General features: G+C 42.4%; 1 protein-coding gene across 1 annotated transcript in view; it reads right to left on the reverse strand.

The window, feature by feature from the left end:
* stx2b (syntaxin 2b) overlaps window positions 1–18,435 on the reverse strand; it is a 72,702-nt gene that overhangs the window by 32,470 nt on the left and 21,797 nt on the right. Inside the window, 3 exon segments of the mRNA XM_068054584.1 lie at window positions 33–67; window positions 70–105; window positions 2,275–2,349. Coding sequence (XP_067910685.1) covers window positions 33–67; window positions 70–105; window positions 2,275–2,349 — 146 coding nt within the window.

Below are 18,435 nucleotides of genomic sequence, written 5' to 3' on the forward strand. Positions count from 1 at the left end.
ATCACTTGGAATAACTGAGCATGGTACTGTACCTGAGTTTTTCGTATTCTTAAATCTACTGAACTTGGTTCTCATCGTCGTCATTTTTAATGCCTTGTTCTATAACTACAATTAAAATAAAAGACAAGGATCTTTGTTTAGCATCAAGCAAAATAAGGACAAATGATGCCCAAGATACAAGTTAATGGAGAGTCTGAGCAAGAGTTGGGCAAAACATAGGCATGGGCAGGACAATGGCTGATTTAATACGTGTAAAGTACTGGGCGCCAGGGGAAAATGAGCAACGTAAATCATACTTTACGAATGGCGCTGGAATAGCTAAGGTTAACAGAGCCCCAGGAGTCTCAGCAGACTTGATACTATCTACAGATCCAAAACAGCAATCAATGAAGCCAACAGAATGTTGAACTTCAGCGCCACAAGCGTAGAACCCAATTTAAGTAATCATGTTCAAACCGGCCAGTGCTCTAGGCAGACCACACCTTGAATACTGTGCCCGGTTCTGGTCACAGATTTAAGCGAGACTCTCATTGGAAGCAGTACAGAGACAAGCCAAAAAGCTAATCTCTAGTCTTAGAGTTCTCAGCTATGACCAAAGAGTGGATAAACTTTGGGCTTTTCAATCTGGACAGGAGATATTGGACGGATTGTTAATAGTACAGAAACTGCAAATCCAGATTATTAAGCTGTGGTTGGAACACTCCAAAATATTTTAACATATGACGTGCAGCTTGCGGACAGGCAAATATAGGTTCAAATTTGTAAAAAGTAAATTAAAAACTGGTATCAGGAATTTCATCTTCTCACACACAGTGATCAAAGGGAATAGCTTTAAAGACATAAAGCTGAATATTCAGGCTACATATCAAAAACTAAATAAACTCAGAATAAAATGTGACAAACTGGATTAAATGAATTAAAAATGATAACAGGAAAAATGACCTAACAAATCCAAATGAAAGGAAGAGGAAAGACTTCACGGGGTGAGCAAAAGGTAGAAACAAATTAAAAAGGATACTCAGGGGGAGGAGACTTAGAAAAAACAACCATAGTAGCCAAAACTAAAAAAAAAGTGAAAACCCTCTCAGCACAACAGTGAGGGGACAGTCAGAGACTAGGTGAAATCCATAAAAAGTTGCAAACAGAATAAAGACGGAGGATGAGTTCAAGATATTTAATATTCAGAATGGTCAAGCAATCACAAGGGGAGAGATGAATAACATACCCACCCATAAACAGATATAGCTTCAATATAATGGAAATGCTAGATAAACTAAAAGTTCAAAACAAAAAGTCACCAGGTTAGATACTGTACATCCCAGAGTGGTCAATAAACAACAGAGCAGATTTTGCAGTACTAATAACTATGGGGTGGTAACAGTCAACTGGAAACAGGCTAACAAGGTCCACATTCAAAAAGGGGGATGAAACAGACACAGCCAACAACAGACCCATTATAGTCTCATGCAAAATAGTGGAATTCGTCATCAGGAGTCACCCTGAATAATAAGATGGTAAATAGTAGCTGACGTCAGGGATGAGAAGCACATCACTCCAGTCTAATATGGGCGAGGGAAAGTGACCCACATCCCAACTCCTTACATGCCTCTTACTACCAGTGCCTGCAACTGTATGGGTGTGCCCAGCAACTCAGAACTCCAGCAGTACCAACAGTCAGTGCATCCTCAGTCTGCCTGAAATAAGATATTCTTTCAGTTGAGTCTCAGGTATGTTATTTCTTTCTTGAGTTTGGTGGGGAGGGTTAGAGGTGGAAAAAGGAGGAAAATGAATCTTTCTTCCTCTTTGCTACTGTACATGTACATTTGGGAAGAGTACAAACACAATTACAGTTCTTAAAGACATAGGGAATTCAGGACTGTATGCCTGCTTGTGTTCACCCATTCTAGCCACGAAGTGAAGAGATTTCACTTGGGAGACAGTGTCCAGATTAGTGCAAGATGATGCTATATAGCAGAGAATCAAACAACACAGGTGGCCATTTGGTCCATCGTGCCTCTGCTGGCTCTTTGGTAGAGTTACCCAATTAATCTTACTGTCCCACTACTCCCCATAGCCCTGCTGTTTTTTTCCCCCTTTAAGTATTCATCCAATTCTCTGTTGAATGCTACTATTGAATTTCCTTCCTTTCATATCACAACAACTTGCTGTATTTAAAAAGAAGTTTAATTGCACCATCCCTGGCTCTTTTACCAAAACGCACCCTCTGGTTACCAAGATGTAAAATATCTTCTTGTTCCATCTGAAAAGACTTACTCTTTAGCTTATTTCGGACTTTGTTTGCAGTTCCCTTGATTGTGAGTGTAAGTTCTTCGAGTTCTTCTTTGGTTTCTAAGAGAAAAAAAAAAGTTTTGAATGAACTTCCACACTTCTAAACAAAAAAAAAATTATTGGAATCAAACTGTTAAAACAGACATTGATGCACTGAAGGAAGAAAACTGTCAGCAATTCGTTATGAATGTCTGCTCTTAATTTAGTTTCCAATATATTTGTCGCACTTTTTATTTATTAAAAATAACCTGCATTTATATAGTGCCTTTCGCAACCTCACGGTATCCCAAAACACTTTACAACAAATGAAATCATTCTGAAATGTAGTCACTGTTGTAATGGTAGGAATCATGGCAACCAATTTGTGCACAGCAAGCTCCCACAAACAGTAATGAGATGACGACCAGCTAATGTTTTGTTCAGTGATGTTGATCGAGGGATAAATATTGGTCCCAGAACACTGGGGTGAACGCCCCTGCTCTTCATTGAACAGTGCCATGGGATCTTTTACATCCACCTCAGGGCAGACAGGGGCCTTGGTTTAACATATCATCCAAAAGAAGGCACTTCTGACAGTGCAGCACTCCCTGCCCCTGCACTGGGACTGTCAGCCTCGATTTTGTGCACAAGTTTCTGGAGTGGGACTTGAACCCATGACCTTCGAACTCAGAGGTGAGTCTGTTACCTACTGAGCCACAGCTGTTTTAGTCTTTTGAAGGGCACACACCCAATCAGCATAACCTATCCTTTTTTCCTTTACGGCTACTGATGGCTTGCTGTGGATTTCCAGCATTTTCGGTTTTTATTTTGAAGTTATACTCCAACAGCTGTACAGCCAAGCCAGGTCCAAGTACTTCACCCACCCCTCCTGTCTCACATCAGTTACCTGAATTTGATTTAGTAACCTCTTACTGGAGCTTTATTACACAGCTGCCATTGACAAGACCCAATCTCATCCAACCCATTATACACTGTTAAACAATGATGGATTTCAGCTAGTTTCTATGTGAAATTGTATAACTAGCCTTTTACTGTATACCATTATTGCTGCATAACATCTAAGGATTAAAACAGCAAATTATTTAAATTCCAATTTTAACCAGGAGTCCATAAACAATCTTATTCATTCGTAGGCACAAAATGAAACCAAATCAAACTCAATGACCGTTTTGTGTGACTGCATCTGTTACAGTAACCAGCTGAGAATCTCATTTTCCTCTCCTCGAAGCTTCATTAAACAAGACCATTTTTCTACCACAGAATCGTTATAATGCAGAAGGCGGCCATTCGGCCCATTGTGACCGCACCGGCTTTCTGAAAGAGCAATTTACTCAATTCCATTCCCCTGCCTTTTCCCCATAACCCTGCACATTTTTCCTTTCCATATAACTGCCTAATTCCCTATTAAATGCTTCAATTGAACCTGCCTCCACCACACTCAGGCAGCACATTCCAGACCTTAATCACTCACAGCGTGAAAAAGTTTTTCCTCATGTCACTTTTGCTTCTTACCAAATACTTTAAATCTGTGCCCTCTCGTTCTTGATCCTTTCACGAGTGGGAACAGTTTCTATCTACTCTGTCCAGACCCCTCACGATTTTCAATACCTCGATCAAATCTCCTCTCAGTCTTCTCTTCTCCAAGGAAAACAGTCCCAACTTCTCCAAACTATCTTCATTACTGAGGTTCCTCATCTCTGGAACCATCCTCATGTATCTTTTCTGTACTCTTTCCAATCCCCTCACGTCTTTCCTAAAGTGTGGCGCCCAGAACTGGATGCAATACTCCAGCTGAGGCCAAACCAGTGTCTTCTACAAGTTCAACATAACCTCCTTGCTCTTGTACTCTATGCTCCTATTAATAAAGCCCAGGATACTTATACTTTATTAACCACTCTCTCAACCTGCCCTGCGACATTCAATGACTTATGATATACACCCAAGTCCCTCTGCTCTAACTGTAAACAAGAGATGAAATTGTCAGAATGACTTCAACCTAATGATTGAAAGTTTTAAGAAATACTTTGCACCCACTTACTTGCTAGCTTAGTGCATACATCTGAGTGAGACCAGGATGGCTCCTGGTTTGCACAGAGTTAGCCTATTTTGCTTTAAGCATCTATAGCTGACCTCACCATTGCTAGTCTTGGAGCAGGAGAACGAGCAAGAGCAGAAGATTACCCACTGCTGATTGCCAATAAATAACCCCAGCTGCAAGAGGTGGACATTAGGAGAGAGGAGGATCAGTCTCACCCGGAGAAGATCTTCAGTGTGAACTAGCCAACTGTCTCAGCTCACCTTCATTCCAGGGATGAAGCTGCAGTAACTGGAGATCATAGGCACATTTCATCTTCCCATCTCTTTGGAAGGTTAAGTGCTTAACGCACAAGTGGGTTTGATAGGGCAAAGTACTCGTTCTTGGACAAAATGTGCCTCATTCCTCAAATTAAATAATCCACACGATGGGTACGTTAACAAAAGGAAGTAGTGAGGAAGACAATGGCCCCAATTTTTTTTCTTTTGTTATTCATTTCGTGGGATGTGAGCGTCGCTGGCAATTTACTGCCCATCCCTTATTGCCCTCGAGAAGGTGGTGGTGAGCCACCTTCTTGAACCGCTGCAGTCCTTGGGATGTAGGTACACTCACAGTGCTGTTAGGAAGGGAGTTCCAGGAGTTTGATCCAGTGACAATGAAGGAACAGAGATATACTTCCAAGTCAGAATGGTGTGTGACTTGAAGGGGAACTTGCAGGTGATGGTGTTCCCATGCATCTGCTGCCCTTGTCCTTCTAGGTGGCAGAGGTCATGGGTTTGGAAGGTGCTGTCGAAGGCGAGATGCTGCAGTGCATCTTGTAGATGCTACACACTGCTGCCACTGTGCGTCGGTGGTGGAGGGAGTGAATGTTTAAGGTGGTAGATGGGGTGCCAATCAAGCAGGCTGCTTTGTCCTGTATGATGCCAAGCTTCTACAGTATTGTTGGAGCTGCACTCATCCAGTTAAGTGGAGAATATCCCATCACACTCCTGACTTGTGCCTTGTAGATGTCGGACAGGCTTTGAGGAGTCAGAAAGTGGGTTACTTACATACAAATTAGGAGCAGGAGTAGGCCACTCGACCCCTCGAGCCTGCTCCACCATTCAGTAAGTTCATGGCTGAACAGATTACTCCACATTTCTACCTACCCCCGATAACCTTCCACCCCCTTGCTTATCAAGAATCTATCTACTTCTGCCTTAAAAATATTCAAAGACTCTGCTTCCACCGCCTTTTGAGGAAGAGAATTCCAAAGACTGACGAACCTCTAAGAAAAAAATTTCTCCTCGTCTCTGTCTTAAAGGGCGACCTGTTATTTTTAAACAGTGACCCCTAGTTCGAGATTCACCCACAAGGGGAAACATCCTTTCCAGATCAACCCTGTCAAGATCCCTCAGGATCTTAGATATCTCAATCAAGTCGCCTCTTACTCTTCTAAATTCCAGCAGATACATGCCTAGCCTGGCCAATCTTTCCTCATAAGACAGGCCACCCATTCCAGGTACTGTACTGCCTCCAACGCCTTTACATCCTTCTTAAATAAGGAGACCAATACTGCACACAGCACTCCAGATGTAGTCTCACCAATGCCCTGTATCGCTGAAGCATAGCCTCCCTACTTTTATATTCAATTCACTCGCGATAAACGATAACATTCCATTAGCTTTCCTAATTAAGTGCTGTACCTGCATACTAGCCTTTTGCGATTCATGCACTAGGACACCCAGATCCCGCTGCATCTCAGAGCTCTGCAATCTCTTACCATTTAGATAATATGCTTTTTTATTCTTCCTGCCAAAGTGGACAATTTCACAATTTCCCACATTATACTACATTTGCCAGGTTTTTGCCCATTCACTTAACCGATCTATAGCCCTTTGTAGCTTCATATCCTCTTCACAAGTTACTTCCCTATCTATCTTTGTGTCATCAGCAAATTTAGCAACCACACCTTCGGTTCCTTCATCCAAGTCATTTATATAAATGGTAAAAAGTTGAAGCCCCAGCACAGATCCCTGTGGCACACCACTCATTACATCTTGGTAACCAGAAAATGACCCATTTATGCCTACTCTCTGTTTCCTGTTAGCTAGTCAATCTTCTATCCATGCCAATATGTTACCCTCTACACCATGAGCTTTTATTTTCTGCAATAACCTTTGATGTGGCACCTTAGCAAATGCCTTCTGGAAATCTAAGAACAGTACATCCACTGGTTCCCCTTTATCCACAGCACATGTAACTCCCTCAAAGAACTCCAATAAATTGGTTAAACATGATTTCCCTTTCACAAAACCATGTTGACTCTGCCTGATTACCTTGAATTTTTCTAAATGCCCTGCTATAACATCTTTAATAATAGATTCTAACGTTTTCCCTAAGACAGATGTTAAGTTAACTGGCCTGTAGTTTCCTGCTTTCTGTCTCCCTCCCTTTTTGAGTAAAGGAGTCACGTTCGCTATTTTCCAATCTAAAGGAACCTTCCCAGAATCTAGGGAATTTTGGAAAATTAAAACTAATGTATCAACTATCTCACTAGCCACTTCTTTTAACACCCTAGGATGAAGTCCATCAGGACCCGGGGACTTGTCAGCCGCAGCTCCAACAATTTGTTCAGTACCACTTCCCTGGTGATTGTAATTTTCTTGAGCTCCTCCCTCCCTTCCATTTCCTGACTTACAGCTAACACTGGGATGTTACTTGTATCCTCAATAGTGAAGACCGGTGCAAAATATGTGTTCAATTCATCTGCCATCTCCTTATTATCCATTATTAATTCCCCAGACTCACTTTTTATAGGACCAATGCTCACTTTGTTAACTCTTTTCTTTTTAAAATATCTATAGAAACTTTTACTATCGGTCTTCATATTTCTAGCTAGCTTTCTCTCATACCCTAATTTTACCTTCCTTATTGATCTGTTAGTCATTCTTTGTTTTTTATATTTGGCCCAATCTTCTGACCTGCCTCCCATCTTTGCTTTATATGCTTTTTCTTTAAGTTTGAGACTATCGTTAACTGTTTTAGTTAACCACGGATGACGGGTCTCACCCTTGAAATTTTTCTTTCTCGTTGAAATGTATCTATTGCGTGTATTCTGAAATATCCCATTAAATATCTGCCACTACATCTCTATTAACCTATCCCTTAACCTGATTTGCAGGTTCACTTTAGATAGCTCCGCTTAAATGCCCTCACAATTGCCCTTAAAGTTTAAAATACTGGTCTTGGACCCACTCTTCTCTCCCTCAAACTGAATGTAAAATTCAATCACATTATGATCGTTGCTATCTAAGGGTGCCTTAACTATGAGGCATTAATTAATCCTGTCTCATTGCACAATTCCAGGTCTAGTATAGCCTGCTCTCTGGTTGGCTCCAGAATGTATTGTTCCAAGAAATTATCTCGAAAACATTCTATGTACTCCTCATCTAGGCTACCTCTGCCCATCTGATTTTTCCAGTCTATATGTAGGTTAAAATCCCCCATAATTATCACTGTACCTTGCTGACAAGTTACCACTATTTCTTCCTTTATAACCTGTCCCACAGTGTGGTTAGTTAGGTGGCCTGTACACCACTCCCACAAGTGACTTCTTGCCTTTATGATTTCTCATCTCTACCCAAACTGCTTCCACATCCTAGTCTCCTGAACTTAGGTCATCCCTCTCTATTGCGCTAATACACTAATTAATTAACAGAGCTACCCCTCCACCTTTTCCTAACTTCCTGTCCTTCCTATATGCCATGTATCCTTCAATATTCAGGTCACAATCTATGTCGTCCTGCAGCCATGTCACTGTAATGGCTATCAGATCATATTTATTTCTATTTTTAGTTTTAGAGATACAGCACTGAAACAGGCCCTTCGGCCCACTGAGTCTGTGCCGACCATCAACCACCCATTTATACTAATCCTACACGAATCCCATATTCCTACCACATCCCCACCTGTCCCTATATTTCCCTACCACCTACCTATACTAGTGACAATTTATAATAGCCAATTTACCTACCAACCTGCAAGTTTTTGGCATGTGGGAGGAAACCGGAGCACCCGGAGGAAACCCACGCAGACATAGGGAGGAACTTGCAAACTCCACACAGGCAGTACCCGGAATTGAACCCGGGTCGCTGCAGCTGTGAGGCTGCGGTGCTAACCATTGCGCCACTCTGCCGCCCTATTTGCGCTCTCAATTCATCTGTTTTGTTTCAAATGCTACGTGCATTCAGATTCAGCGCCTTTAGTTGTGTCCTTTTATTTTTATAACCTCTAGCCTTATCTGTTGATTTACTCTTAGATTTGTACGCTGTCACTTCCTGTCACAGTCTATCATTTCCCATATTAAAACCTTTCTCTCTTGCCTTGTCTCTACTCCTTGATTTACCACATCTTCCCAAATTTGATCCCTTGCCCCCACTATTCAGTTTATTACTTGCCACAGAATTCCCAGCCCCTGACCTGCTCTTGTAGCTGCTGTATTAATGTGGTTGCTCCACTTCAGTTTCTGATAATGGTAACCCCAGGATATTGATAGTGAAGGAATTCAACAATGGTAATGCCATTGAATGGCATGGGGAAATGGTTAGATTCTCTCTTGTTGGACATTGTCATTGCATGGCGTGAATGTTACTCGTCACTGATCTGCCCAAGCCTGAATGTGGTCCAGGTCTTGCTGCATATGGACATGGGCTGCTTCGGCATCTGAGGTACTGAACACTGTGCAATCATCAGCAAACATCCCCACTTCTACCATTATGACAGTGGGAAGGTCACTGATGTAGCAGCTGAAGATGGTTGGGAGTAGGACACTACCCTGAGGAACTCCTACAATGATGCCCTGGGACTGAAATGACTGGCCTTCAACAAACACAACCATCTTCCTTTGCACTAGGTATGACTCCAACCAATGGAGAGTTTTCCCCATGATCCCCATTGACTTCAGTTTGGGGCTAGGGCTCTTTGATGCCATACTCAGTCAAATGCTACCTTGATGTCAAGGGAAATCACTCTCACCTCACCTCTTGCATTCAGTTCCTTTGTCCATGTTTGGACCAAGGCTGTAATGAGGTCAGGAGTCGAGTGGCCCTGGCAGATCTGAAACTAATCATCAGTGAGCAGGTTGTTGCTGTTCAACTGGTGCTTGATAGCACTGTCGACGATTGAAAGTAGACGGATCGGGTGATAATTGGTTGGATTGGATTTGTCCTGCTTTTTGTGGACAAGACATACCTGGGCAATTTTCCACATTGTCGGGTTGATGCCAGTTTTGCAGCTGTACTGGAACAGCTTGGCTAGGGGAGCAGCTAGTTTGGCAGCACAAGTCTTCAATACTACAGCTGGTATGTTGTCAGGGCCCATAGCATTTGCAGTATTTAGAGCCTTCAGCCGTTTCTTGATATCACATGGAGTGAATCAATTTGGCTGAAGACTGACATCTGTGATGCTGGGGGCCTCAGGAGGAGGCTGAGATGGATCATCTATTTGGCACTTCAGGCTGAAGATGGTTGCAAATGCTTGTCTTTTCTTTTGCACTGATGTGCTGGGCTCCCCACATCGTTGAGGATGGGGATATTTGTGGTGCCTCCTCCTCTGGTCAGTTAATTGTCCACTACCACTCACGACTGGATATGGCAGAACTGCAGAGCATTAATCAGATCCGTTAGTTTTGGGATTGCTTTGCTCTGTCTATTACATGCTGCTTAGGCTGTATGGCATGCATGTAGTCCTGTGTTGTAGCTTCATCAGTTAGCACCTCATTTTTTTTTTAAGCATATGCCTGGTGCTGGTCCTGGAATGCTCTTCTACACTCCTCACTGAACCAGGGCTGATCCCCTGGATTGGCAGTTTGTTAGAGTGAGGGATATGCCAGGCCATGTATTACAGATTGTGGTTGAATACAATTCTGCTGCTGAAGGCCCTTAGCGTCACATGAATGTCCAGATGTGAGCTGCAAGATGTGTTTTGGGTCTATCCCATTAGCAGTTATAACACCTTGTGTTGCTCTCTCAGAAGCTGCCGCAGACTCAGTCTGGCAGCTGTCCTTCAGAAGTGGGCACTGAGCCATTCTTGGTGATGGACATTGAAATCCCCCACCCAGAGTACATTCTGTGCTCTAGCTACCCTCAGTGCTTCTTCCAGGTAGGTGTTCAACATGGAGGAGCACTGATTCATCAACTGAGCAACAGCGGTAGGTGGTAATCAGCAGGAGGTTTCCTTGCCCACGTTTGACCTGATGCCATGAGACTTCAAAGGGTCTGGATTCAATGTTGAAGACTCCTAGGGCTATTCCTCCTGACTGTGTAACAATGTGCCACCACCTTTGGTGGATCTGTCCTGCCGATGGCACAGGATATACTCCAGAGTGGAGTGTGGGATGTAAGGTATGATTCTGAGAGTATGACTATGTCAGGCTGTTGTTTGACTAATCTGTGTGACAGCTCTCCCAATTTTGGCACAGGTGTCTAGATGTTATTAAGGAGGACACTGCAGGGTCGACTGGGCTGGGTTTGCCTTTGTTGTGCCAGGTGCCTGGGCAATGCTGGGTGGCCCATCCAGTGGTATTTTTATTATACTTTTCTGTAGTGCTTTCATGTAACTGACAGGCAACATATAGGCCAGACCGGTGAAGGACAGATTTCCTTCCCGAAAGGTCATTAGTGAAGCAGATGGGATTTTCCAACAATCTAGCAGTTATATGGTCACCAATACAGATACCAGATTTTTTTTGTATTCCAGATAGATTTAATTAACTGAATTTAAATTCCCTAGTTGCTGTGGTGGGATTTGAACTCATGTCTCTGGATCATTAGTAAAGGCCTCTGGATTACTAGTCCAGCAAAAAAAGCTATCACACCCGCTGATTAAAACAATCTGGCTGGCTAAAATAATTCAATGAAAATGTCAAACTATTTACGTGAAAATGTTCATTTTCCCACCTAAAGCCATTAGAAAAGCTTCAATAGACAAAAATCTAAACATTTAATACAAACCTGCTGAGTATTTCCAACATTTTCTGTTTTGAACATCTAAACATTTAAATTCTTTTTAACCATTACTGCTTTCAACTTACATTAATAACGGAGTACAAGAAACCTCTGTTTTGTTGGAATTGAGGTTATCTTATTGTGCAACTGGTCCAACAATACAGATACTGCTACACTCACACAAAGCTCCTGGAAACAAACATTGATAACCCCAGCTATTTACAAACTGCACTGATCTTCTGTGTTTTGCATACCTCCCACCACCCACTACCCCGTGCTCCCACAACAGGGGAAAACTGTCCTTCGTAATTGCAAGACAATTCCCAACATCCTTCTGGAATTTCAGTATGAATAAATGTGAAGACATCCTTAAATTAACAAACCAGACAATATTTATTCAGTTACAAAATCTGCAGAAAATGTGTCTCAGATGGCAGGTGTCCTACAGAACAGTAGGACATCATCTTACTCAATTATACACAGAAATGCTAATGCCTATGTATATACAGACCAGTGAGACAGATTTAATGGCTTGTGCTTACAGACCAGAGGATAGTTTGTGCTTGCAAAGGTTGCTAAGCTTCGTCAGCTAATCTCACACCATTGTTATCCATTTGACTGTTGCATACTTACATTTCCTAGCTAAGATTACATCCCACAGTATGTACTGTACCACCCTGACTCAAACTGGCAGATGACACAGCAAAATTACACAACTTTTCAGCCAACATTTCAGAGTTCTCATACATATGGATTTCCAAGTGAATTTCTACATTATTGAATGTATTAGCACCTCTCCTGTGCTTTTCTCAGACTTGCAGGATATGTTATTTCATAACGGAAGTTATTAACAAAGTGGCACAGGAAGCATGTATGACGCCACATATAATATTTCTAATTAAACCTCCTGTGGCATTTCTCACAGCAAGTTGAATGTTTTATAAGAACTCATGATGTTAAGCAGAGTCCTGTTAGAGACACTGACCTATTAGCACTGGGGGTAGACCTGGAACCAGCAAGTACTAACAGTACTTTGAAGTAGGCTTCTCAGGTCTGGGAAGGAGACGAAGGGTTCTAAGAACACCTAGACAGGGAGCTTCTAGCAATACTGGAGCAGGTGCTGGGATCTGGGGGCATTGAGAGTGAGCTCTAAAGCTCTGGGAACATTTGGGGTTGATTGGGGGATTAGGGAGCATTAGGAATGCAGTCTAGGGAGTTGTTAGCACTGAAGTGGGCTGAGAGATCTAGAAGTGGGGGAGAGGAGAGGAAGGAAATCTGAAGCGGGAGTTCCAAAAAGACTCAGTTGGGGGGGCCTGGAGCACTGGAGGTTGCTCGGATCAGACAGTATTGTCAGGACCAGGGTCTAACATCTTTGAGAGAACCTCCGACCCCCAGCCCCTCAAACAGCCTAGGAACCAAACTACCATTCGCCCCAGGTGAACCACCAGGTTATACCGCAGTCCCCATCTCTGCCTCATGGTCCCACATGCCCAGTTCCCATCATCATATTCTTGCATTCATGTATTTAAGGATAAATTTCCTGCTTGTTAAAATGAATGGACAGAGTTTATAGGAGGGGGGTGCACTATTTCTTAACATGCAGTCCCAACATGTGCCAGGAGCTCACCATAAATAGGTTTGATGATATACAATCTTAAACATAAATCTTCTCAAAACATTCAGAAATTCAAATTTTATTATATATAACTATTGTTACATCTCAAATATGGTTCAGGAAAGATTAAACTAAATATACAGAATCTCACTAAACAATGCTTTCTTTTTGAAAGCAGCAACAAAATATCAACAGCTGTTATTAATTCCATTGCTGTTGTTGTTCACACATGCTACTTCCGTTTTTTCCGTGAAGAGATCCCAACAGAGCAGCACAATTGTAACATATTTATATCAATTCATCCGCTGCCTGAAATAAAAAGGTTTCAAAAATTCAATCTCCAAGTTCCTTTCACTCATTTGGATAAAGTGAAGAAACTTGCAAACTCCTGCTGAAACACAAATAACTCTCTGGGGATTTTTATTATCCGCACATCTGCAGAATGTCGAGATTGCAAACTGCATGGGCTCAAAATGCATAAAGGTGACCTAAAACGTTCAACTATTGCGATAAATTATCCAGTCAAAGCCCAGACTTTGAGAGGCCGAGGCATTCAATTAAAAACTTTAATAACATTGGAAGACAAGGTAACGGATAAATTAATCAAATTATTGTGAAATACACAGCTTGAGTTTAAAAATGTATGAAAATTAGAAATTTGACTTATTCTGCAAAAATGGCAGGTAAAAGTTTTCAGATGACTGTCTTGCTCTCCAAGTTGCCAGCGCACAGAACTGCAGAAGCACCAGCTGGCACTTTCACAGGAAAATCCTGTTAAAACATGGCAGGGAAGATGTTACAAGATGTGGACACAGCACTCAAGATCCCACTGGGTCTGTTGACATAGGACCTCTGAATGGTAAGATGACAGGACATACTGATTTTAATGAAATGCATAGACTCTAGAAACTGTAAAATATATTGCTGCTAGCTCAAAATAAAATCACGCGATGACAGCACAATGTTTAACCAAACGCCAGGTCACATTGCTCAGCATCAGTTTATGGTTCAGCCAAGACACAGTACAATTTAATTCCGCGCTAGGCTACAAGTAAGCATGTGGATTTCAAACTATGCCAGCTAAAAGGGATGGAGGGGAGATAAGCAGAGTCTCTTTAGATCAAGCTGACTCCAAGATGACATGCTTAGCAAAGAAAGTTTAATTCAAACCATCATCTTTGACAGACTTAGCACTCTGATAAGTTTGTCACTGGGGGTGGGAATTTGTTGCTCAGTACCAAATAATCTTACAAATTAGTGGTCCTAACAAAGAACAAAAAGAAGAACAGTACAGCACAGGAACAGGCCATTCGGCCCTCCAAGCCTGTGCCGATCTTGATGCCTGCCTAAACTAAAACCTTCTGCACTTCCGGGGACCGTATCCCTCTATTCCCTTCCTATTCATGTATTTGTCAAGATGCCTCTTAAACATCTCTATGGTACCTGCTTCCACCACCCCCCCCCCCCCCCCGGCAACAAGTTCCAGGCACTCACCACCCTCTGTGTAAAGAACTTGCCTCGCACATCCCCTCTAAACTTTGACCCTCTCACCTTAAACCTATGTCCCCTAGTAACTGACTCTTCCACCCTGGGAAAAAGCTTCTGACTATCCACTCTGTCCATGCCACTTATAACTTTGTAAACCTCTATCATGTCGCCCCTCCACCTCCGTCGTTCCAGTGAAAACAATCCGAGTTTATCCAACCTCTCCTCATAGCTAATGCCCTCCAGACCAGGCAACATCCTGGTAAACCTCTTCTGTACCCTCTCCAAAGCCTCCATGTCCTTCTGGTAGTGTGGCGACCAGAATTGCACGCAATTTTCGAAGTGTGGCCGAATTAAAGTTCTGTACAGCTGCAGCATGACTTGCCAATTTTTATACTGTATGCTCCGACCGATGAAGGCAAGCATGCCGTATGCCTTCTTGACTACTTTATCCACCTGCGTTGCCACTTTCAGTGACCTGTGGGCCCAGATCTCTCTGCCTGTCAATACTCCTAAGGGTTCTGCCATTTACTGTATACCTCCCACCTGTATTAGACCTTCCAAAATGCATTACCTCACATTTGTCCGGATTAAAGTCCATCTGCCATTTCTCCGCTCAAGTCTCCAACCGATCTATATCCTGCTGTATCCTCTGACAATCCTCATCACTGTCCACAACTCCACCAACCTTTGTGTCGTCCGCAAACTTACTAATCAGACCAGCTACATTTTCCTCCAAATCATTTATATATACTACAAACAGCAAAGGTCCCAGCACTGATCCCTGCGGAACACCACTAGTCACATCCCTCCATTCAGAAAAGCATCCATCCACTGCTACCCTCTGTCTTCTATGACCGAGCCAGTTCTGCATCCATCTTGCCAGCTCACCTCTGATCCCATGTGACTTCACCTTTTGTACCAGTCTGCCATGAAGGACCTTGTCAAAGGCTTTACTGAAGTCCATATAGATAACATCCACTGCCCTTCCTTCATCAATCATCTTCGTCACTTCCTCAAAAATCTAACTGGAAAGGAAATTTCTCCTCTGGTTCTTTTGCCAATTATCTTAAATCTGTGTTCCTCCTGCCAGTGGAAACAGTTTCTCCTTATTTACTCTATCAAAAAACCTCATAATTTTGAACACCTCAATTAAATCTCCCCTTAACCTGAATTCCAGCTTCTCCACATTACTGAAGTCCCTCATCCTGCATCATTCTGATAAATCTTCTCTGTATCCTCTCCAAGGTCTTGACATCCTTCCTGAAGTGGATGCCTAGAACATCGAGGGCCGAAGGGCCTGTACTGCGCTGTAATGTTCTATGTTCTATGAGGCCTAACTAGCGATTTATAAAGACTTAGTTTAATTTCCTTGCTTTTATATAGTACGCCTCTATTTACCAACTCCATGTTGGCAAGCTGCATGATTTAAGCTGGTCAATCTCCAACAGCACCCACACTCACACTTGACAGCCCTGGCACCGATCAATGTGAACCCACTCCTTCTGGTCTGAGTAAGTGTATCATGGCTCTAGAATGTGTGTGCAAACAGAAACTTTATCCCAATATAATAAAAGCAAAATACTGCGGATGCTGGAAATCTGAAATAAAAACAAGAAATGCTGGAACCACTCAGCAGGTCCGGCAGCATCCGTGAAAAGAGAAGCAGAGTCAACATTTCGGGTCAGTGACCCTTCTTCGGAAACTTTATCCCTGTGGATTTCCCAAGTATGGTCACAGGTTTCCACGTGTATCAAGAAAATATTGCCAAAGTAATCAAGAACCAATTTAATATCAAGGTGGAGCGTCACTTGCAATTTTCGTAATGAAATTGCCGGATGTATTGAAATGTGTTGGGCTTAATCAGAATACTGCAGGGTTACGATTCACTGCTGCAATATGATCCGCATACCAGGCAAAAAGTGAATTTGGCTACAGCTTTGAAAACTGATAGCTTCAACTCAGCACCCAGGAGCATAGAGATTGCTGACTCCAGCTGGATCAATGGAACCAACTGCAGATAAATCCAAGGCGCATGTCAGAGAGGTGTCACTTCAACATGTTCCTGTTCTTGACTAGTTTCTACAGAGTTCAGGCAAGGACAGAAATACAAATACAGATCCACTTATGCCAGATGTTGCACTTTGAGACGTTTTAGGAGAAAAAGACAGTCATGGATCTTGAGCCTGAAGCTTATAAACATCTCCCAATCAGCAAAGCTACCCATCAATAATTAACCTACACTTGCACCTTCACTTAAACTCCAGCTTTAAAGGTTATTAGCAGAATATATTGCAGATCCAGTAACTAAGAGATCCTCTGTTGTATGAAAAAGTTCTCAAGTGTCAATCATTTCCTAATTTCTTCTGATTTTTCTTGGGAAGTTCCCAATGTCAATTGGCCTCTGACCTCAAGAAGGCACAACATTTGGAGTCCATGGCCTTAAAAGGGGTAAATCTGTCACACTTGCACTTCATGTTATATGGGATAGTATTCCTGACTTAACAGTGTATCCTCTGACTTACTTGTGAAGCAACACAGATCTCATGTACCTGCTTAAGAAATCATATCGAGGGATCCAGCATTCAGCACACACTGATCATAATTCTAAAATGTCACAACTACATATTTTAAAGTCAGATACCTCATGCTGGACCTGCCTATCCAAACCATCCTCTCAGGCAGTGCATTCCACATAACAACTCGCTGTGCAAAAAAGTCACCCCCAGTCTTGTTCTTATGGACCCTCCCGCCAGTGGAAACAGTTTCTCCTTATTTACCCTATCAAAACACCAGATAATTTTTAAAAACCTCTGTTAAATCTCTCCTTAACCTCCATCTTCTTTAGTCTCTCCATATAACGGAAATCCCTCATTGTTGGTATTATTCTGGTAAATCGCCTCTGCACCTTCAAGAATTTGGCATCCTAAAGTGTGGTGCCCAGAATCCAACACAATATTCCAGCTGAGGCCTAACCTTTTATACACTACACCTCTATTTATAAAGCTAGGAGTCTCTAAGCATTTTTAAACAGCCTCATCAACTGGTCTTACCACCTTTGAAGACTTGTGCACATACACCCCCAGGTCTCTCTGTTCCTGCACCCCTTGTTAAATTGTCCCAGTTAGTTTACATTGCCTCTCCTCATTCTACCTACCAAAATGAATCACTTCACATTTCCTCCAGCACTAATGTTTTAACCAAAGCGAGGATGAGATGGGAGACCTTGGTGCATTTGTAGCTGAGACACACCTTCACATTGAATGGATACAAAGAAAGACATTGCAGAGGTGGACCACTGCAGGCCCTACACAAGAGCCAACACAAATGTTCAATGACCAAGTTTCACAAAGCTGTAATAACTCAACCAAAGCTTCCAAGAGCCAAAACAGATCAGATCTGATTATTGCTGAAACTGTATTAAAACTTTGTGAAGTAGTTATTTTGGGGCAGACAAGAACACAAGAAATAGGAGGAGTAGACAACATGGCCCATCATTCAATACGATCATGGCTGATCTTCTACCTCAACTCCACATTCCCACCTGCTCGCCATCTCCCTTGATTTCCTGAGATACCAAAAATCTGTCTATCCCAGTCTTAAATGCATTCAATAATGGAGCATCCACAACCCTCTGGGGTAGAGAATTCCAAAGATTCACAACCCTTTGAGTGAAGAAATTTCTCCTCATCTCAGTCCTAAATGATCATCCCTTTACCCTGAGACTGTGCGCCTGTGTTTTAGATTCCCCGACCAATGGAAACAATCGCTGTCTACCCTACCCAACCCCTTTAGAATCTTATAAGTTTCAACGAAATCGCCTCTCGTTCTTCTAAACTCCAGAGAATATAGACCCAAATTTACTCAGCCTCTCATCAGACAACCCCATCATCCTAGGGACCAATCTCGTGAACCTTTACTGGACTGCCTCCAATGCACGTATATCCTCTCTTAAATGTGGAGACCAAAACTGCACAGTACTGCAGATGTGGTCTCACCAAAACCCTGTACCCGTTACAATTTTA

The sequence above is a fragment of the Heterodontus francisci genome, chromosome 23, assembly GCF_036365525.1.
Source record: "Heterodontus francisci isolate sHetFra1 chromosome 23, sHetFra1.hap1, whole genome shotgun sequence".
NCBI lineage: Eukaryota > Metazoa > Chordata > Chondrichthyes > Heterodontiformes > Heterodontidae > Heterodontus > Heterodontus francisci.